The sequence below is a fragment of the Dendrobates tinctorius genome, unplaced genomic scaffold, assembly GCF_039654945.1.
Source record: "Dendrobates tinctorius isolate UK_male_01 unplaced genomic scaffold, ASM3965494v1 ptg000089l, whole genome shotgun sequence".
NCBI lineage: Eukaryota > Metazoa > Chordata > Amphibia > Anura > Dendrobatidae > Dendrobates > Dendrobates tinctorius.
In genome coordinates, this window is record NW_027361757.1 from 11,347,388 (window position 1) to 11,370,533 (window position 23,146).

The following is a 23,146-nucleotide window of genomic DNA, read 5'->3' on the forward strand; positions in this document are numbered from 1 at the left end:
CTGACAATGAATTGAGGTTTGCAAGAGATGTCAAAAGCAATAATAAAGGATTTTGGGGATATGTCAAAAGTAAAAGAAAAGTCAAAGATGCTATAGGATTTTTACAGGATGAAAATGATTAAATGGTAAGACAGGATGTTGAGAAGGCCGAACTTTTAAATTCCTATTTTGCATCTGTTTTCTCTCAGAAAGGAAATCTGACATCAACTGTTCTTCACTGTCCTATTAAGGGTATAGAAGAATCCAGGATATCTATAAACAGAAAGATAGTGAGGAAACACTTAGCTAACCTAAATGAATTCAAGTCTCCAGGTCCAGATGAATTACACCCCAGAGTACTGAAGGAGATAGCAGAAGAAATTTTTGAACCCCTCTCCATAATATTTGAAAATTCTTGGAGAACAGGAGAAGTCCCAGAAGACTGGAGAAGAGCAAATGTTGTTCCTATCTTCAAAAAGGGGAAGAAGGTGGACCCAGGCAACTATAGGCCGGTGAGTCTGACTTCTATACCAGGAAAGATCTTTGAACAAATTATTAAACAACATGTATGTCAGTACCTGGATAAGAATGAAGTGATTAAACAGAGTCAGCATGGGTTTGTAACTAATAAGTCATGTCAGACTAACTTAATTTCCTTCTATGACGGAATCACTGATTGGGTGGATCAAGGAAATGCTGTAGATATAGTATATCTTGACTTCAGCAAAGCATTTGACCAAGTATCTCATACAATCCTTATTGAAAAAATGACTAAGTATGGAATGGACAAGGCAACTGTTAGGTGGATTCATAACTGGCTTAGTGATCGGACCCAAAGAGTGGTCGTAAATGGCTGCACATCCAGTTGGAAGAATGTCTCAAGTGGGGTACCACAGGGCTCTGTCCTGGGCCCTGTATTGTTCAACATCTTTATCAACGATTTAGATGAAGGAATTGAGGGTAAACTGATTAAATTCGCTGATGACACAAAGCTAGGAGGGATAGCTAATACTAGAGAGGAGAGAGAGAGGATTCAAAAAGATATAAATAAACTGGAGAACTGGGCAGCAACTAACAGAATGGTTTTTAACAGGGACAAATGCAAAGTACTACATCTGGGCAATAAAAATGAAAAAAGCATATACAGAATGGGAGGAATAGGCCTAAGCAACAGCACATGTGAAAAAGACTTGGGTATACTAATAGATCACAAACTGAATATGAGTCAACAGTGTGATGCAGCAGCAAAAAAAGCAAATGCAATTCTAGGATGTATTAACAGAAGCATACAGTCTAGATCACGTGAAGTCATTATTTCCCTCTACTCCTCTTTGGTCAGACCTCATCTGGAATAGTGTGTCCAGTTTTGGGCACCACATTTTAAAAAAGACATCAACAAACTGGAGCAAGTTCAGAAAAGAGCAACCAGAATGGTGACCGGTCTGCAAACCCTGTCTTATGAGGAAAGGTTGCAGGATTTGGGATTGTTTAGTTTGCAAAAGAGAAGACTGAGAGGAGACTTAATAGCTGTCTACAAATATCTCAAGGGCTGTCACATTGTAGAAGGATCATCTTTATTCTCATTTGCACAAGGAAAGACTAGAAGCAATGGGATGAAACTGAATGGGAGGAGACACAGATTAGATATTAGAAAAAACTTTTTGACAGTTAGAGTGATCAATGAGTGGAACAAGCTGCCACGAGAAGTGGTGAGTTCTCCTTCAATGGATGTCTTCAAACAGAGGCTGGACAGACATCTGACTGGGATGATTTAGCGAATCCTGCTTTGAGCAGGGGGTTGGACCAGATGGCCCAGGAGGTCCCTTCCAACTCTACGATTCTATGATTCTATGATAATCCAGCCCCCACCACTGATTAACAGAAAGCTGCCAACCAGTGGTGAGGGTGGGCTTTCACACAGCTTAGCATTCAGAGAACTGCTAAATCTGCAGCAGACTGAACAGTGATTTTATCAAAACTGCAGCAAGCAGTTCAGTAAGTGACATATTGCTGGAATCATGGTCTCTGCCCCAACATCATGCAGGTCTCAAAGTAGCAAAAACCTAGTGACAGATTCTCTTTAATACAGACAGAGAATATCAGATGTGTTAATTTAACATACCATTAACATATTCCCTAATAGTTTATTAAAGCTTTTTTTTTCTCCCCTCATCTTTAAAGCACAGACAGGAATGTTAGTGTCCAAGTGACGGCCACAGAAGTTATGCTTTCTACTTAACTTCCATTAAAACTAATGGGAGTTATGGAAAAAGTTTAAACAATAAATTGGAAGCAGCTGGGTAGCCAGTACTAGATATAACCTACCACACACCAGAATAATGTGCAAAACCAAACAAGAAAAAGAAAACAGGGGTATGAGCACTATAAAACTACACAAAAAATATTACATTAATTCCAAACTTATATACTGTAAAGCCTCAAACATGTAAAAAAAAAAAGCACAAAAAAATGTCCAAAATTACCTAGGGTCTGCACCATAAGTATTGGACCCCAGTTACAGAAACCACTGGCACAGCTGTTTCTGGGGTCCCCACCTCCTGTGGCCAGTATTTGGATGCCGTTATTCTAATCTCAGCCGTTAACAGCTGATATGGAAACAACTCTTATTGTTAACTAGCTGAAGAGCCCGGAGCTGCCCGGGCATAGTAACTAACTGTGGTTAGTCATAACAAATTATAATGATTATATATATATATATATATATATATATATATATATATATCTGAGAGTAGAGCCCCGCCCAGACCGCATAGCCACATTCACTATAATATCCCACATCATCCCTTCAGCCAGAGCTACCGGACTACTACCCCTAATATCCCACATCATCCTGCAGCCAGAGGCACCGGACTACTACCCCTAATATCCCACATCATCCCTTCAGCCAGAGCCACCGGACTACTACCCCCAATATCCCACATCATCCTGCCCGTCAGCCTGGGGTCAGAACCAGAGCGCCGAGTGGATTTGCCCTGATTTCAATACCAATGCTCCCTTTAATAGAAGCCTGGGGTGAGAATCAGAGCGCTGAAGGATTTACCCTAACTTCCATACCGGGGATCCCTTTAAGAGGGGCCTGGGGTCAGAACCAGAGCTCTGAGTGGATTTGCCCTAACTTCCATACCGGGGATCCATTTAAGAGAGCCTGGCATCAGAACCAGAGCGCTGAATGGATTTGCCCTGACTTGCATACCAATGATCCCTTTAAGAGGGAAGATGTGCCTATGGATGGAGGATGTGTGATGGGTATATGAGCAGACAATGGCTGCTAGATTTCTCCCACCATGTCAGTGTCTGCTGAGGTGTTGTCAAGTGGGAAAACTTGCTCATAGCAACCAATCACAGCTCAGCTTCTTTTGAACAGCTCTGGTGAAATGAAACATACTCACACACACACACACACACACACACACACGCACACACACACATACATTCAGCTTTATATATAGAGATATTCCAATTTTTTAGACAAAATTCTATAGATATAGTTAATGTTTTTAATGGATTTTGATTTTTTTTTTTTTTTTTATGAGGCTCCTCTAATAATCCCAAAACAAATATTTTACATGTAATTCTGTTGCCATATTAGTGTATCTTTTTGTAGATCTTATAATGGTCAAATTTGTAGCCCATTATACACAGGTTATATATAATAGTTTTTGTTGTGGAGTGTATGACAGTCTGCACAGGCCCCAGAATGGGACACAGTGCAAACAAAGCGATTTACAGGAACCACGCCAATCTCTTCAATGAGAAATATCAGCCCTGCCATAACCCGTCAGCTCCAGCTCCACTCTTAAATGCAATGTAGACAGTGGGGGCTAAGCTGCCGCGGCACAAACCTGGCACTGCACAAAACTTTTTTTTTTTTTTTTTTTAATTTCAGTTCATCACATACAGAGGAGAGAACTTTAAATCACTGTGGTTTTAATGACAATATATTTCCAAATTCTTTACTGAATTGGATGCCTTTTAAAATGAAATAGGGAATACCATGAAAACCTAAATTCTTTGCAGATCACCTACTTTGTATAGCGGTTTCTTATGATTATCCTTAAAAGGGGTGGTCCAGTATAAACAATTTGTTACCTATCCTCAGAATAGGCAACAACTTGTTTGGTGGGGGTCTGACCGGTTTATCCCCTGTTGAACTGCCGAGCGCTGATCTCAGCTTTTTCCAGCAGCCCCACTGAAAATGAATGGAGAGGCAGTCGGGGCTTCAGACCTGTCACTCCAATGTGTAACAAGAATAAAAGTTCCCTATTGGGCATAACTGCCCTGTTCTGCCAATCGTGCAGGTTAAAGCAGTCAGACCCCAACCAGGGATTATTTATACTGTGCATAGGTGTTTTCACTAGACAACCCCTTTAAGGCTCCATTGAAACTGCATTTGCTATGCACTTTCAAGGCTGTTGCCAATAAATCCTATGGCAGCCATGCCATACAAAGGTCCAATGTATATATTTAGAAAAAAAATAAAAAGATCACATTTTATATGGTTTTCAACTAGATGCTGCTGTAAGGAATAGCACACATGACCTGCTACTCTACTCCATACAGAAAAATGAAACCTCGACAAATACCAGTCAGTGAATTGAAGCATATTGATCTGTTTAATATAGGCGCCAAGAGCATCCCTGGAGCATAGAGCTGTAATGGAAAAAAGTCCTACACTTTCCTTAATGTTTATTTAAAGTGGATCTGTCATGCATCATTAAAATAGATCTCTTCAACCTAATGAGACTAGTGTACTTACAATGAAAATTCATGTCACAATCACTGTATTATCCAGATATTAAAAAGAGCATTTTAATCCATCCAGCTTAAATGAAGGAGCTCGGGAGTTCAAGTGTATTCAGTCTCTGTACAGCCAACCTGACTGAAAGCTGCAGCGTATACTGAGCAGTGTGAGATTTCAGCAGCAGGGAGGAGTGACACTGAGGAGCTGAGAAACAGGCTAGGAGGGGCAGAGAGAGTGCAAACTTTCAAAAATAATTACTGTATATAACCATCTTGATATGGACTTTAAATTAAGTACATTGTCTCTAAAAGATCTAGTCAATAACACATGCAACTTGTATTGTAAAATCCAATGACAGATCTGCTTTAAAGCCATGTTCACGTGGGGCGGACAATCTGTAGATTATCAATCCAGATATGCTGGCAGAAAATCAGCAGCACATTGCAGCATCAGCAAATGTATGACATTATAAATTATCTCATCCTCATGTTCTCAAAAAAACTCATTTGCTCAGAAACTGAATGGCGGCGCGGATTTTAACATTCGTCTATTCATGTTGGAGTGTTTCCCAAAACCAAGTCAACATCTTCCCTAGAAGATGCAAAAAGCCTATATGGCTCACTGATGTTAGTACTCACTTCTCCATCCTTGAATCGTTTTTTCAGCTGCTTTAACATTTGAGTGAGTTTCTTGGACTGCACCCCGCTGTATGCCAGGAGCATGCTTCCAAACTGACGCTCGGTGATGCGACCATTCACTGGATCTTGGCGTTCAAACTAAAGGACAAAAAAAACAAGGACATGATGATGAAGCATGTCATAAAGACAATTGTGAACTTATTACTGTACATGAAGCAATAAAAACTGACAATCAGGGAGAAAACATCATGCATTCACTTTAGTTACAATTAAGTGGTTTATTTAAGGGTCTGCCAACAAATTGCCTTCATCCCTGTAAGCAGATGACATTAATGTCCTGGGTACATCATTTACCACTGCACGGACTGAAATTCAATGTCTAAAAGAGTTGTTCAGTACTTGGACAACACATTCTTAAAATGCTGTAGTCCCCATTCCAAAATAAAAAAACCCCCTTATAATGACCTTCCGAATGGGCATCGTCAGGTGCTCGTGTGTTCTTGTGCCATGAGAGCGCTGCAGCCGATCAGTAGCTGCTGAAGGGTAGCTCTGCTCATACTTCAGATGGACTAAACGTGGGACGTCCAAGTGAAGAGTAATCAAAGCGGACAGTCGTTGAAACCTGATTGGCTGAAATGCTCACATGGGATGGCAATATTACATTAGTGCTAGGAGACCTGGCGCCAACATTGCTGAAACAGTGAAAGCGTGAGAGAGACGAGCATAAGGGGTTTTTTTACCCAGGGAAATATAGCATTTAAGATCGGGTTGACCAAGTTGTGAACAATGCCTTTAACCTTGCTAGGGTGGTCATAGACAGTAAGGCCCTCATACCCGATAGACGAACGTCAGCCGAACATGCAGATTACGTCGGGGGAGAGAAGGATCGGTCACATCAGATTTTGGATTACCAATCATTTGTTCTCCCAATAAACTGCCGCCAGAAGTCTGGCAGAGGCGCTCTCATAGAGACACAGGAGCGCTTGTGTGTATTCGTCTGACAGCTAGCTATTGTGTATGCGTGGCTTTAGTTATCATCACCTAAATAATCCTCTGACTACCTCATATTCATGCATGCCCAGAACATCCAAATAAGCCACTGGCCAAGCCTTTACTCAGTCCACATACCCCAATACACATCAGTCTGTCCATCTGTCGGTCCCATTAAAATCAAAAGGTTGGGTAGACAACCATTTAATACATACAGTGGGGGAAAAAGTATTTAGTCAGCCACCCATTGTGCAAGTTCTCCCACTTAAAAAGATGAGAGGCCTGTAATTGACATCATAGGTAGGCCACAACTATGAGAGTCAAAATGAGAAAACAAATCCAGGAAATCACCTTGTCTGATTTGGTAAGATTTAATTTGCAAATTATGGTGGAAAATAAGTATTTGGTCACCTAAGAACATGCACGATTTCTGGCTCTCACAGACCTGTAACTTCTTTAACCCCTTAATGACAGCCAATACATCTTTTAACTGACGTGAGGTATAAGAGAATAGCATCCCCATACAGGTGACAATCCAGCAGCTGTCGGCTGTACACTATAGCTGACAACTTGCTGCATCAGCCACTATCAGTGTTTGCACTGTCCACATTTCTTTAACCCCTTAGATGCTGCTGTCAATAGTGACATCATATAAATGGTTAACAGAGTGTGGGGGCTTCCTCTTTATCCCCATCCGCACCCTAAGATTATGATTATGTGGTCCTGATGTTTGCCATGGCAATTCATGACCAAATAGCGGCCTTAGAGTCTGACAGCTGTTATAACCTGTTCAGAAGTCAGCGACATTTAGGTAGTAAAAATACACTTTTTCATTTCTGTCATGCCACTTTGCATTAATTCCTGAAAATCACCTGAAGGGTTAATAAACTACCTGACTGCAGTTTTCACTATGTCAGTGGGTGCTGTTTTTAAAATGGTGTCACTTTTGGGGGTTTTCCAATATAAGACCCCCAAAGTCACTTCAAACCTGGATAGGTCCCAAAAAAAATAAATTTGATAAATTTCCTTGATAAAATGAAAAATTACTGCTACATTTTTAAACCTCCTAAAATGCTAATAAAAGAACATTTTAAAAAAGTTTGTTGATGTAAAGCCGACATGCGGAAAATGTTATTTCTGAATGTTTTTGTGTGGTATGACTATCTGGATTAAAGGGATAATCATTCAAAGTTTGAAAATTGCAAATTTTTTAACATTTTTCTCAAATTTCTGATATTTTTTATAAATAAAAACAAAATGTATTGACTTAAATTTACCATTATCATAAAGTACAATGTGTCACAAAAAAATAATCTCAAAATCACTGGGATTTATTGAAGCGTTCCAGAGTTATTACCACAAAGTCACACTGGTCAGATTTAAAAAATTTAGCTCCGTCACTAAGGGGTTAAGAGGCTCCTCTGTCCTCCACCCATTACCTGTAGTAATGGCACCAGTTTGAACTTGCTATCAATATGAAAGTCACCTGTCCACAACCTCAAATAATCACACTCCAAACTCCACTATGGTGAAGACCAAAGAGCTGTCGAAGGACACCACAAACAAAATTGTAGCCCTGCACCAGGCTGGGAAGACTGAATCTGTAATATGCAAGCAGCTTAGTGTGATGAAATCTACTCTGGGAGCAATAATAAGAAAATGGAAGACATACAAGACCACTGATAATCTCCCTCGATCTGGGGCTCCACGCAAGATCTCACCCCATGGGGTCAAAATGATCACAAGAACGGTGAGCAAAAAACCCAGAACCACAAGGGGCGACCTAGTGAATGACTTGCATAAAGCTGGGACCACCGTAACAAAGCCACCATCAGTAACACACTATACCACCAGGGACTCAGATCCTTCAGTGCCAGAGGTGTCCCCCTGATTAAGCCAGTACATGTCTGGGCCCGTCTAAAGTTTGCTAGAGAGAATTTGGATTATCCAGAAGAGTATTGGGAGAATGTCATATGGTCTGATGAAAACAAAGAAAAACTGTTTGGTAGAAACAAAACTCGTCGTATTTTGAGACAGAATACCGAGTTGCATCCAGAGAACACCATACCTACTGTGATGCATGGGGGTGGCAACATCATGTTTTGGGACTGTTTCTCTGCAAAGGGGCCAGGACAACTGATCCGTGTACATGAAAGAATGAAAGGGGCCATGTATCGTGAGAGTTTGAGTGCAAACCTCCTCCCATCAACAAGGGTATTGGAGATGAAACATGGATGTGTCTTTCAACATGATAATGATCCCAAGCACACCGCCAGGGCAATGAAGGAGTGGCTTCATAAGAAGAATATGAAGGTCCTGGAGTGGCCTAGCCAGTCTCCAGATCTCAACTCCACAGAAAACCTTTGGAGGGATTTGAAAGTCCGTGTTGCCCAGTGACAGGCCCCAAACAGCACTGCTCTAGAGCAGAGTTCCCCAACTCCAGTCCTCAAGGCCCACCAACAGATCATGTTTTCAGAATTTCCTTAGTATTGCTCAGGTGATAATTGCTTCACCTGTGCAATACAAAGGAAATCCTGAAAACATGATCTGTTGGTGGGCCTTGAGGACTGGAGTTGGGGAACCCTGCTCTAGAGGAGATCTGCATGGAGGAATGGGCCAATATACCACCAACAGTGTGTGCCAACCTTGTGAAGACTTTGACCTCTGTCATTGCCAACAAATGATATAAAACAAAATATTGAGATGAACTTTTGTTAATGACCAAATACTTATTTTCCACCATAATTTGAAGAATAAATCTTGCCAAATCAGACAAGGTGATTTTCTGGATTTGTTTTCTCATTTTGACTCTCATAGTTGTGGTGTACCCATGATGTCAATTACAGGCTTGTCTCATCTTTTTAATTGGGAGAACTTGCACAATTGGTGGCTGACTAAATACTCCCCCCCCCCGTATAGGCCCTATAATGTCTGTAAGAAATGGTTATGCTTCCACAACACTACACCTGGCTTTACGCATTTGATTATTCTTGGCTGAACCCCCATGGGACATCCGACCATCTAATATTATGGAGGTCTTGTGACTTCCTTTGACAGATGACGAAAGGGAAGACAATGTAAGTTGAATTTGAGCAACGTATCCTTTAGTCAGCAAGGGACACATCCAGAGATGTCCAATAACCGCTTATTACCTTCTTGCTATTCATAACACACGTATCCTTCGCCAAATTAAGCCTGCAGAGGTTTATAGGTTGGGAAGATTTCAAGGGTTTGATAAAAGTAATCATGTATTTTAGAGAAAGGCAATATGTGAAAGCAGAATTATAGCAGAATAGACCTACATCGAAAAGTCACTAAAATCAATTGTATTTGACCTGTTAGCTGAGGCATGTGAGAAAACGTAGGCGCAGGAGATAAGGATAGGAGAAAATTCTTAAAAAGTATTCATGTAAAATGCATAATTCAATCTATAATATTGTTACACAAAGCAGAGTAATATATCAAAGTCATGCTGACAGCTTAGTCCTCTGCATCCTGCTAGAACTTATACTAAATCCCAGATACTAAGAGCTGTATCACTGTATTGCTATATATATATTATACAGTTGTGCTCAAAAGTTTACATACCCTGGCAGAATATTTGCTTTCTTGGCCTTTTTTCAGATAATATGAATGAACACCAAAACTTTTTCTCTACTCATGGTTAGTGGTTGGGTGAAGCCATTTATTGTCAAACTGTTTTCTCTTTTTAAGTCAAAATGACAACCCAAAACATTCAAATGACACTGATGAAAAGTTCACATACCCTGGTCATTTTGGCCTGATATACCCTGGTAATTTCGGCCTGATAACATGCAAAGAAGTTGACACAAATGGGATTGAATGGCTACTAAAGGCAACATCCTCACCTGTGACCTGTTTGATTATAGTCAGTGTGTGGGCATAAAAGCTGAGTGTCTGGGTCCAGACAGACTCTTGCATCTTTCATCCAACCACTCATGTTTCTGGATTGTGAGTCACAGGGAAAGCAAAGGAATTGTCAACGGATCAACGGGAAAAGGTAGTTCAACGGTATAAAACAGGAATAGGATACCAAAAGATATCCAAGGAATCGATAATGGGAGTCAGCAGCGTTCAAACTGTGATTACCAAATGGAAAATCAGGGGCTCTGTAAAAACAAAACCACAGTCAGGTAGACCAACAAAAAATTAATCAACAACTAACAGGAAAATTGCTCGGGATGCAAATAAAACCCCACAAATATCATCAGCTGAAATACTGGACTCTCTGAAAACTAGCGGAGTGGCTGTTTCAAGATGCACAATAAATAAGGAAAATGGGCTGCATGATCGAATCACCAGAAGAAAGCCATTACTGCGCAAATGCCACAAAGTATCTCACCTACAATACGCAAAGCAGCACAGAGACAAGCCTCAAAACTTCGGTAACAAGGTAATTTGGAGTGATGAGACCAAAATTGAACTTTTTGGCCACAACCATAAAGATACATTTGGAGAGAGGTCAACAAGGCCCACAATGAAAAGAACACGATTCCTACTGTAAAGCATGGAGGTGGACCACTGATGTTTTGGGGATGTGTGAGCAACAAAGGCACAGGAAACTTGGTCAAAGTTGAAGGAAAGATGAATGCAGCAAGTTATCAGCAAATACTGGAGGCAAATTTGCAATCATCAGCCCGAAAACTGCACATGGGACGTACTTGCAGTTTCTAACATGACAACGATCCAAAACACAAGGCCAAGTCGACCTGTTATTGGCTACAGCAGAACTAAGTGAAGGTTCTGGAGTTGTCATCTCAGTCTCCTGACCTCAATATCATTGAGCCAGTCTGGGGAGATCTCAAGCCCGCAGTTCATGCTAGGCATCTCAAGAATTTACAGGAACTGGAGGCTTTTTGCCAAGAAAAGTGGGCAGTTTTACCAACTGAGAAAATAAAGAACCTCATCCACAACTACCACAAAAGACGTCAAGTTGTCATTGATGTTAGAGGAGGCAATACACAGTATAAAGAAATGGTGTATGTGAACTTTTGATCAGGGTCATTTGGATGTTTTGGGTTGTTACTATGATTTAAAAAAGAAAACACAGTAGTTTGACAACAAATGACTTCAACCAACCACTAACCATGAGTGGAGAAAAAGTTTTGGTGTTATCATTCATATTCTCTGAAAAAAGGCCAAGAAAACAAAAGTTCTGCCGGGGTATGTAAACTTTTGAGCACAACTGTATACTCTCTAAGCAAACGGCATTTTAATAGCAATGGATGTACTGCACATAATTATAGAAAACCCTAAATTTGTATTCAGAACAAAGAAATACTAGCAAAGTCATAACACATCATTTTAACCTGTTAACAACAACCAAACTTCTGTAAAAAGTGGCAATCCTTACAGACAGGAATGAATTAAACACTTTAGACATAAGGAGATTATAGAGTCTCCAGGAGATAATTCTGTTTCTTAAGTGGTCGGCAATAAGAACAGAGGCCAATGCAGAACAGCACAAAATGTTTCTCACAGGAAGCCAAACTAATTGCGCAGTACCCGCTACCTTGTAATAACGTCTCACAGGTTTTATAATGTTCTCTGTCTCTTTACAGAACTAGAGGATGAACAATAAAACAGGGCAGAAAACTACCAATGAGGACTGCTGCATGACGAGAGAAACAAATTACAATTCAAGCCATCTCGATCTTTATGCTTAAAACACAAATGGACTTTTGGACATTTTATGAGTAGACCAAAATAGGGGAAATTGCTTTAAAAAAAAAAAAAAAAAAAAAGAAGCAGAGGTGACTTGGAACAAAACAGTCACCATGACATAAAACTTGAAAAAGTAATTGATAGACAAAACACCAAAAAAGAAAAGATAACCATTTTCTGGATAAACACTAGTCATAGTCTCATCCAAGACTCAAAACCTACCTAGTTCCATTGACCTGGACACTATTGAGAATATATAACCTGCCTATCTATAATATAACCGGCTAAGCGTCACTCTGTCCGAAGCCTTTATAGACTGCGCCTGCGCAGTCTGGCTCCAGACAGAATGAGGTAGCCAGCGGTGAGGAGTGTGTATGGCGTCGGAGATGGTGGTACGCATACACACTGCACACCGCTATGACCGGCGCCATACTTACCTGACCGGGAGGAGCGTTGCCACGGCGCTTCTCTTCGGCCGTAGACCGGGGCAGGAGTGCGGCCGGAATCGCACATGCACATATGGCGCCGGATCGCGCTTTTACTGAAGACACATTTGCAGTGTGTCTTCAGCAATATGGCACAGGACAGCGCTATGGGCATGCGCGTACTCCGATGCCAGACTCCTCCCCCAGCCTCCAGCAGAACGTGACAGGCAGCGCTGGAGCACAGGGAAGGGTGAGTGTAAATGTTTTCTTTTTTGTATGTGTGTAGTTTAATAGGGGTGAGGGGGACCATTCATACCAGGAGAGGGGGGTGAGGGGACCACGCATACCACGAAAGGTAGAATGAGGGTACCACTCATACCACGAAAGGGGGGTGAGGGGAGCATGCATACCACGAAAGAGGGGTGAGGGGACCATGCATACCACGAAAAGGGGGGTGAGGGGACTATGCATACCAGGATTGGGGGGCGAGGGGACCATGCATACCAGGATTGGGGGGGCGAGAGGAGCATGCATACCAGGATTGGGGGGGCGAGAGGAGCATGCATACCAGGATTGGGGGGGCCAGAGGAGCATGCATACCAGGATTGGGGGGGCGAGAGGAGCATGCATACCAGGATTGGGGGGTGAGAGGACCATGCATACCAGGATAGAGGGGGTGAGAGGACCATGCATACCAGGATAGGGGGGGTGAGAGGACCATGCATACCAGGATAGGGGGGGGGGTGAAAGGACCATGCATACCAAGATAGGGGGGGGGGGAGAGGACCATGCATACCAGGATAGGGGGGTGAGAGGACCATGCATACCAGGATAGGGGGGGTGAGAGGACCATGCATACCAGGATGGGGGGGGGGTGAGAGGACCATGCATACCAGGATAGGGGGGTGAGAGGACCATGCATACCAGGATAGGGGGGTGAGAGGACCATGCATACCAGGATAGGGGGGGTGAGAGGACCATGCATACCAAGATAGGGGGGCGAGAGGACAATGCATACCAAGATAGGGGGGGTGAGGGGACCATAAATACCAGGATGGGGGGGGTGAGGGGACCATGCATACCAGAATTGGGGAGTGAGGGGGCCATGCATACCAGGATAGGGAAGAAGGGGGCCATGCACACCAGGATAGGGGGGCAGCATATACCAGGATGGGAGACCATATACCAATAAAAATGCCCGCCACCTGGGCGTAGAACGGGTTCATAGCTAGTAAATATATAATTGGGTCTGACCGACTGTCCTGGATAGGGAATAGAGATGGTGAGGAATCTATTCACAGGACCTAGGCCACATCATTTATCTTTGTCTTCTAGATGGAAGCCCTGGGAACCACCACTTACCTGATGGCATCCCTGACCCCTCTTGACCTCTAGCCAGGTGGGTTAACCAAAAGAAGAGCCACAGCTGCCGGGAGTTAAGGGTCAGTTCTCAGGGCTCCCGTCCGGTGGCCACAGATTACTGATGTGTCTGGTTGTGCACAACAAATGTATAACTTCAGATAGGGAAGAATTGCAGCCTCCTGACATCCAAGTTTAAATAGCTGCAGCTTATTTATGGGACTATAGGGAGATGTACTGATCTTCTAAATGTTCTCCTCAGCCTGTTGCTAGAAGTAATAAGGGACAAGACAATTTCTTATCAAAATGCAATTCACAGTGTGTCCATTTACTACTGTCTGATAAGGCAATCAGCCATTAATCCCTGTCCACAGGCTTTCTTATCTATTTCTCAGACACCTATTCTCCTAGAATAAAGATACCAGACTCCAGGGTATACACTCTCATATAAAATGAAGCTTATACGATATAACAAAAAAATCCCTAAACTTTACCAATAACACATCTGTCTGCCGAGCTCCGCTGGGCGAAGACAGGAATAGAATCGGCAGTTCAATCACGACCGTCTCGGAGAAGAACATATTGAGAGCAGCCGTGGCTCCCACTGAATTATAAGACCAGTTTTAAAGTCTGGACAATGAAATCGTAAGAATTCACATACCAGACACATAGCAGACAGACGGCTTTACAAAAGAGCATCTATAAGATGCTTATGGTAACGTGATGGTGCCTTTTAAAGCCCAAGCCTAAATGAACAAGAACAATCATGTGGTCACTGCTGCAACTCCTTTCGGGATACTAGGGCCTTGGCGGTAGGACACCTCGTTAGCCAACGAGGAGGTGCCGGAATTAGCATACAACTAGCTATGTCTGAAACACATTATACAGAACATCATAAGATTTTCATCTTATAAATGTCAAACATCTGCTTTCATGAGTGCTTCTGAATGACAGATGGAGTCACACTTAATTCAATATTAGACTTTTGTAGAATGGTATGGAAGGGTTTAGACATGTATCATGATTGCTAATGGATGAAACAAATGGAAAATACCATTTGATGACTAAATTCCATATGAACTGTACATATCCGGAAAAAAAAGACAATTAAAAAATAAATGTGCAGAATAAAGCAAACTGATGTTTAGAAAAAAAAAATATTCTGCTCATAGCAATAGTGAATGATTGCAAAAATATTCATATGGTTTCTCCAATGGGACAAGTGATTATTCTCCAAGAAGCTTACATTTGTTATATAAACCGAAGAAAAAAAAGATATGATGGAAATATAATCAAGTAAGTCAAGCAAATAGGTTAAATAAAAAAAAGCTGCAAAAGGGGTGTGAAATTTGCATCCGTACATTTCTTGCCAACAATTGAAGATATAATAAACTTTTTAGCACAATTGAGCATAAAAGTGTCATTGAAGATATTATAGTAAAACAGGATATGCTGCATTCCATGGCGGTGATAGAATTATACACGAGCCAGACATGATATAAGAATGCCCAGGAAAAATCCAATCATGTAGAACTGCATCAGCCATGAGAACACTTCAATTTTTTTTATTAGAATAATTGATACGATGGCTTTGTCCTGTGTAAGTCTTCATTGCGGGGAGGAAGCAAAACCAGCAGAGAGAAATCACTCAAGAAGTGGAGCAACACAAAAAGGTCAGGTTACGTTAAAGGGGTTGTCTACATCTGACAATCCTTTAATAATGATCCTAGAGCGCTGCATAAATTGTGAAATAAATATTTATCTCCAGATCCATTTCTGCGCAGACAGAAATGCAATAGATGTAGCTGATCAGCAGGCGCTAACTGGCTGCAGCGGTCATGTGACTTTATGTCATGTGATCAGAGTGCAGGAGAGGCGCCATCTCAGAACTACGGTATATATATATATTTTTTTTTAAATTCTAGAGCACCAGTAATAAAAAGTAGTGAATAACCCCTTTAAAATCACCTAAAAGATAAAAAATAATGGTCCAGTGTACACTTGGAGACTGAGAGAGGGTAAAATGTGAACAACTGGATAATTTTGCTAAATTACCAAAGCTTGGAACTACAAAGTACATTCACAGAAAACAGAGCTGTACCCTGAGGTCTCAGCTCAAGGACTTCCAAACCAGATTATCTGACATCTAATATAATACTAAGAGCATAGAAACTTGCTCCAGGTTACAAGGTCTTTGGGGGGAGGTGGTTGTTAATAGTTTATGTAAAAGATTATTTTAACACATGTAATATTTGCAATAAAATCTGACATACATTTTTGAAAAAATGTAGCAACTCTAAACACCAAAAATGGGGCAAAAACCGATACAAATTAATGTCTGCTCTCAGTAGGTGTACATTTCAATTTCATTCAGCACAATTTGCCTTGATAAATCTGTCCCTTTATCAATAAATCTGTTCCCCCTCTACAGTTTAATAAGAGGGTGAGCAATTGCTGTTAAGAGAGGCAGCCCCAGTTACCTCCCCTTCCTACCTCTTATTCCTTCAGTCTTTTAGAAGCTAGATTTTAATGGATATATTCAATTGTCAAGAAAGAAAGATTAGATTAAGTTGCACACCTTTATACGGCCTTTTGTTACTAATCTTAATAGTTTCCTATATAATTTCTTTATATTCTGATTTTAGGCCTCAAAGAAAATGGAAGGAATCAACATCTATTAAGGGTCAGGTTTACCATTTCTTCCTACTTTATAGCTGGGCAGATTTGCTATTTGACCAGTGCTTTCAAAAACATGTTTCAACATTACTAATCCAGACCCCAGAATAGGTAATGCAGTTTACTATTTGGCACCTGCTGTCAACCATTTTCCTTAGACACATAGATTTAGGGTATGTGCAGACACTGCGGATTGGGGTGCGGATTTGGCCACGCGGATTTTGTAAAATCTGCAGGACAAAAGACCTGCGGTTTTACCTGCTGATTGCTCTGCGGTTTTGCCCTGTGGTTTTTCATCTCTACAATGGAGGAGATGGCAAAGCGCAGCGGAATCCACAGAAAGAATTGACATGTCAGTTCTTTCTGCGGTTTAGAAACCGCAGGAAAACCGCGCGGAAAAATCCGCACCATCTGCACTGCAGTTTTTAATATCCATAGGATATTATGGTACTGTACACCGCAGCAAAAACTGCTGCGGATCCGCAGCGGCACCGCTGCAGATTCTGCTGTGGAATTTTCCACGCAGATTTTGCTAAATCCGCAGGTAAAATGACCTGCGTTTTACCTGCAGATTTAGTGCAGTTTTTGGGCGGATTTCTCCTGTAGTTTTATATAATGGAGCAGATGTAAAACTGCAGCAGAACTGCACAAAAGAAGTGACATGCAGCAGTTTTGAAACCGCATCAAATCTGCGTGGAAAAATCTGCAGCATGTGCACAGCGGTTTTTGTTTTACATAGCCTTAAATGGTACTGTACATCACCTGCAGTTCTGCTGGGCCAAATCTGCTGCAGAACTGCAGAAGAATCCGCACCGTGTGCACATACCCTTAGGCAGGGGATATATGCAGACACAACTGATGATGGTTCTGCGGGCAGGTGGGACCTGACAGGTTCCCTTTAATTGCTTTATTTGTAAAGTCAAATCTACTAACAACACAGAATTATGGATTGTGCTTCAACCTCTCTGGTAACAAGAATTACAACCACACATTTAAGATTTATGTAGGAAAATTCACTACAAATTTTCAGCACTTCTGTTTACAAAAAGGAATAAAAAGTTGAAGCCATGAATGCTACTAGCTAATATTACAGTCTATAAAAATTAATAAGAATCCAATGGATAAGGGATCATTTTTAAGTTGCTGTAGGTGCCACATCTGGAAACTCCACCAATCATAGTTCACTAGAACTCATGTCCTATCCTCTTCAACCTCAATACTGCAAACAGTCTGACATGCACCCTGCTGCCCAGTTTATGGTCAATGGGAACGACATCGATCTGCATCAGTGCAAAAGATTTTTAATGGAGCAAAATAATGCATGCAGAGAACATGGGACAAACTGACCACTTTTGACAACAGGTCGAAGATCCAGGAAAACGGAACCCTTATCCTGGTATGCATCAACTTATGCTAAACAGAAATTTATAATTAGGTGGGAGAGAGAAAAATGCTCGAGTTTGCCATTGACTTCCATTATGCTTGCTATTCGAGTCGAGCACATCCGAGGTGCTCGATTCGAGTACCGAGCACTCGAGAATGGTAGGACCACCAGGGACCCCACATCTACCATGTACCAAGGTCAAGCACGTTTTTTTAAGTATGTTCTAAATAAAATTGGATTTTAATTTTATAACGTTACACACTGGAATTCACTCTTTTTCATCTCTTTGCCATGGACAAATGCCTCTGATCACGACGGCTCCTTGCGTGGATGAACTTCGGATTTCTGCTGAGACTCGTGAGCTGACTTCTTCCCCCCCCTTTCCCTCATCCTCAATATATAAGCACTCGAGAATGTCACGGCTTGATCCACACTATTGAATATGACAATTTTTATAGCCCTACAGCAGGGGTGTGGAGCCTCAGGCCATTTACGGCCCACGATGACCTATTCTCCAGTCCCTGGGGCAGATTCCCAAATACCACAGTGCTCAGACTGGCAGCTAAGTTTAAATGGCTGCCAGATCTTTAATTTCACTTCTGAACGCTGCAGAGCGTGCAATGCCAGATTACATACAGTTGCAGGCCAGTGGCAGCATTAGAACGCACTCCGAGGGTGGACTTAGCGCGATGCACTCCAGTCCCAAATAAGACAGCAGCAGCAGCTCAAGCATCTCTGGTAAAGTCTACGCCGCAGCCCCATGTCTACTGTGATGTAGACACCCCAGGCCGGATGTCTCCTATGTGATGTATACAAAGCAGTCTTGGTGTCTCCTATGTGATGTATACACAGCAGTATCGGTGCCTCCTATGTGATGCATACAGCAGATCTCCTACTGTTTGAGTTCTATAAATGTAACGTGAGTAGTGACTTCCCACTATGAGGAGACCTAAAGTGTAAAATACATATGTGATAAGTACAACTTACTGCTGCGAGTTCTTATTGTAAATAGTCGCCTCCATACAGAAGCAAATCTGACCAAATATAGAGGTGTAATTTTCAAGTTGGTAAATTAGTAATCCCCGAAAGAAGGCAAAAATAAACAAATTGACCTTGGTAGAAAAAAAAAGGTATACTACCCCTGCCCTGAAACATCATAACAAAAAAGGTCTATTAGGAGACAGTTTCTTCATACGCAAACAAACCTGTTGGTGATCTATGACAGTCACGTGTTACTACTTTTCATAAGTTCCATTCTTTTTGATAATCTATAGAGCAAAATCCGTTTTCTCTTGAACCTCAGACCACGTGATCAATAATGGATAGCAGTGGGTAAGGCATTAGTGACAACTAAATTGTAGAGCAGAAAGCCTGGATAAGGCAGCAAAGCAACTACATATAGAGATAATGCTTCACATGCATGGCTCCTGATGCTCCTCTTTCACCTAGTAGGGGACCTGTGCTCCATCCAGACTAATGCTAAATGACATTTCCGTCATTCAGGGCTAATGACCAAGTATACAAAACTAGCTAACAGAAGGCAGGTAGATCAGCATGTAGTCAGAATCTTGCTTCCTACGTGATAGTTTGGAAATCAATTCCTTAAGGCTACTCCCTGGATAAGCCAGTAGTGCAATAAATTGTTGGAGGTGGGACACCTGTTAGACGACTACAACTCTTATCCGGGCGAGTACTCTAGAGGATATGTCACACAAGCTTTAGAACAGAAACATGTAATTTTCATTAAATTGGAAGTATAAATTTGCCTTTATCCCCCACCCGTCAGTAGACATTTAATCTGTTGAGGCTATATTTGCAAGCCACAGATCACTGAATTTATGAGGTTCCTAAACACTGAATTTTTTTTAAGTGTTAATGCCGAGTGTCATGGGACTGTATCTACTTGACAGTCATTGGTAAAGCACAGAGTAGTAAACTATGGCAAAGTACTATTTCATATGATCTATAATACCGTATGAGCATATGAGCAATGCTGGCGAGTTAAAATCGCTAGCTAAGAAATATCGCTGCTCAAAGTGCATATTGATTGTTTAATGGATAGTACACGTATACTATGCTGGTCAGGAATGCATATTTTTTTTACGATCGAGACGAGACGCTTACAAGCTTCTTAAATTACTGAACCATTGTGGCAAATCCAAATGATAGCTAGTACGTGTCAGTCGTTAGCCAAAATGTGCTCGTTGCCATCTGTGCCTGACCGTACATGTCCAATTTGTACTTCAATAAAAAAAGAAAACTGCCCTTTGAGATCTGGGCTAACAAAAGTCATCTTAAGAATAACACCTTTATTTTAGGAGCATCCAAATTTTGTCTCGGAATTATGGCTGCGGCGGGTTCTGGACTATTGTGGATTCTCGCAATATAGACAAGAATTGCTCTTGATTATTTTATCAGCATTTATGCCTGTGTGGGGAAAAGGATTTTATGTTCCTCGATAAACACCTGATGAAATTCATGGCATACAAACAAATAGATGTGTATCCTGTTATAGCAGATGCTAGCCTAACCAGTACATGCTGTAGCATCTAGTGACACAGAAAATCAATATATGGATCAGGATCCTGAACATTAACAGAAACATAAAGCGCTTACGACGGAGATGTTATAAAAAGTGTAATCCAGCATTCATTTATGGACCCAATGAAAACAAATGGGATTTACAAATTAAACCATTGCCAAGCTGGATCTGTTTTTTTTTTTTTGCGAGTCTGAAAATGATCTTTAACCCCTTCATATACCCAGCCTATTTTGACCTTAATGACCTGGCCATTTTTGGCAATTCTGACCAGTGTCCCTTTATGAAGTAATAACTCAGGAACGCTTCAACTCATCCTAGCGATTCTGAGATTGTTTTTTCATGACATATTGGGCTTCATGTAAGTGGTAAATTTAGGTCGATAATATTTCCCACATGTCTACTTTACATCAGCACAATTTTGGAAACAAAATTTTTTTTTGTTAGGAAGTTATAAGGGTTAAAAGTTAACCAGCGATTTCTCATTTTTACAACAAAATTTACAAATCCATTTTTTTTAGGAAACAACGCACATTTGAAGTTACTTTGAGGGGTCTATATGGCAGAAAATACCCAAACGTGACACCATTCTAAAAACTGCACCCCTCAATCTACTCAAAACTACATTCAAGAAGATTATTAACCCTTCAGGTGCTTCACAGCAACTAAAGCAATGTGGAAGGAAAAAATGGACATTTTAATTTTTCCAACAAAAATTTTCTTTTAGCATCAATTTTTTCATTTTCACATGGGTAACAGGATAAAATGGATCATAAAGTTTGTTGGTCAATTTCTCCTGAGTACACTGATACCTCATATGTGGTCATAAATCACTGTTTGGACGCACGGCAGGGCCCAGAAGGGAAGGAGCACCATTTGACTTTTTGAATGGAAAATATGCTGGAATATTTAGCGGTTGCCATGTCGAGTTTGGAGAGTCCCTGTGTGCCTAAACTTTGGAGCTCCCCCACAAATGACCCCATTTTGGAAACTAGACCCCCCCCAAGGAACTTATCTAGATGCATAGTGAGCACTTTGAACCCCCAGGTGCTTCATAAATTGATCCGTTAAAAAAAAAAAAAAAAAAAAAGAGAAAAAAAAAAAAAGGACGTTTTTCACAAAAATGTTCTTTTAGCCTCAGTTTTTTCATTTTCACATGGGCAACAGGATAAAATGGATCCTAAAATTTGTTGGGCAATCTCTCCTGAGTACACCGATACCTCATAAGTGGTTATAAACCACTGTTTGGGCGCACGGCAGGGCCCGGAAGGGAAGGAGCACCATTTGACTTTTTGAATGGAAAATTAGCTCCAATCGTTAGCTGACACCATGTCGTGTTTGGAGAGCCCCTGTGTACCTAAACATTGGAGCTCCCCCACAAGTGACCCCATTTTGGAAACTAGACCCCACGAGGAACTTATCTAGATGTGTGGTGAGCACTTTGAACCCACAAGTGCTTCACAGAAGTTTATAACGCAGAGCAGTGAAAATAAAAAATCATTTTTTTCCTCAAAAATGATATTTTAGCCCGCTATTTTTTATTTTCACAAGGCTAACAGGAGAAACTGGACCAAAAAAGTTGTTGTGCAATTTGTCCTGAGTACGCTGGTATCCCATATGTGGGGGGGAACCACTGTTTGGGCGCATGGGAGAGCTCAGAATGGAAGGAGCGCGATTTTGGAATGCAGACTGATGGAATGTTCTGCGGGCATCGTGTTGCGTTTGCAGAGTCCCTGATGTGCCTAAACAGTAGAAACCCCCCACAAGTGACCCCATTTTGGAAACTAGACCCGCCAAGGAGCTTATCTAGATGTGTAGTGAGCACTTTGAACCCCCAAGTGCTTCACAGAAGTTTATAAACCCAGAGCCATGAAAATAAAAAAAATCATTTTTTCTCCTCAAAAATGATTGTTTAGCCCGCTATTTTTTATTTTCACAAGGGTAACAGGATAAATTGGACCCCTAAAGTTGTTGTTCAGTTTGTCCTGAGTACGCTGGTACCCATATGTGGGGGGGGGAACCACTGTTTGGGCGCACGGCAGGCTCAGAAGGGAAGGAGCGCCATTTGACTTTTTGAATGGAAAATTAGCTCCAACCGTTAGCGGACACCATGTCATGTTTGGAGAGGCCCTGTCTGCCTACACTTTGGAGATCCCCCACAAATGACCCCATTTTGGAAACTAGACCCCATTTTGGAAACTAGACCCCCTAAGGAACTTATCTATATGCATAGTGAGCACTTTGAACCCCCAGGTGCTTTACAGAAGTGTATAACACAGAGCCGTGAAAATAAAAATAATTTTTTTCCCCTCAAAAAATGATGTTTTAGCCCGCTGTTTTTTATTTTCACATTGGTAACAGGAGAAATTGGACCCCAAAAGATGTTGTCCAGTTTGTCCTGAGTACGCTGGTACCCCATATGTGGGGGGACTACTGTTTGGGCACACGTCGGGGCTCGGAAGGGAAGTAGTGACGTTTTGAAATATCGACTTGATGGAATGGTCTGCGGGCGTCATGTTACATTTGCAGAGCCTCTGATGTGCCTAAACAGTGGAAACCCCCCACAAGTGACCCCATTTTGGAAACTAGACCACCCAAGGAATTTATCTAGATGTGTGGTGAGCACTTTGAACCCCCAAGTGCTTCACAGAAGTTTATAAACGCAGAGCCATGAAAATAAAAAAATCATTTTTTTTCCTCAAAAATGAT

At 41.4% G+C, this 23,146-nt stretch overlaps 1 protein-coding gene across 2 annotated transcripts in view; it reads right to left on the reverse strand.

Annotated features, from left to right (window-relative positions):
* The window catches only part of MICU1 (mitochondrial calcium uptake 1), a 402,009-nt gene that overhangs the window by 142,405 nt on the left and 236,458 nt on the right, over positions 1–23,146 (reverse strand). For both annotated transcript variants that reach the window (XM_073585810.1, XM_073585809.1), the window contains exon 9: positions 5,380–5,517. In XM_073585810.1, the coding sequence (XP_073441911.1) occupies positions 5,380–5,517 (138 nt within the window). The remainder of the gene's footprint in view (positions 1–5,379; positions 5,518–23,146) is intronic.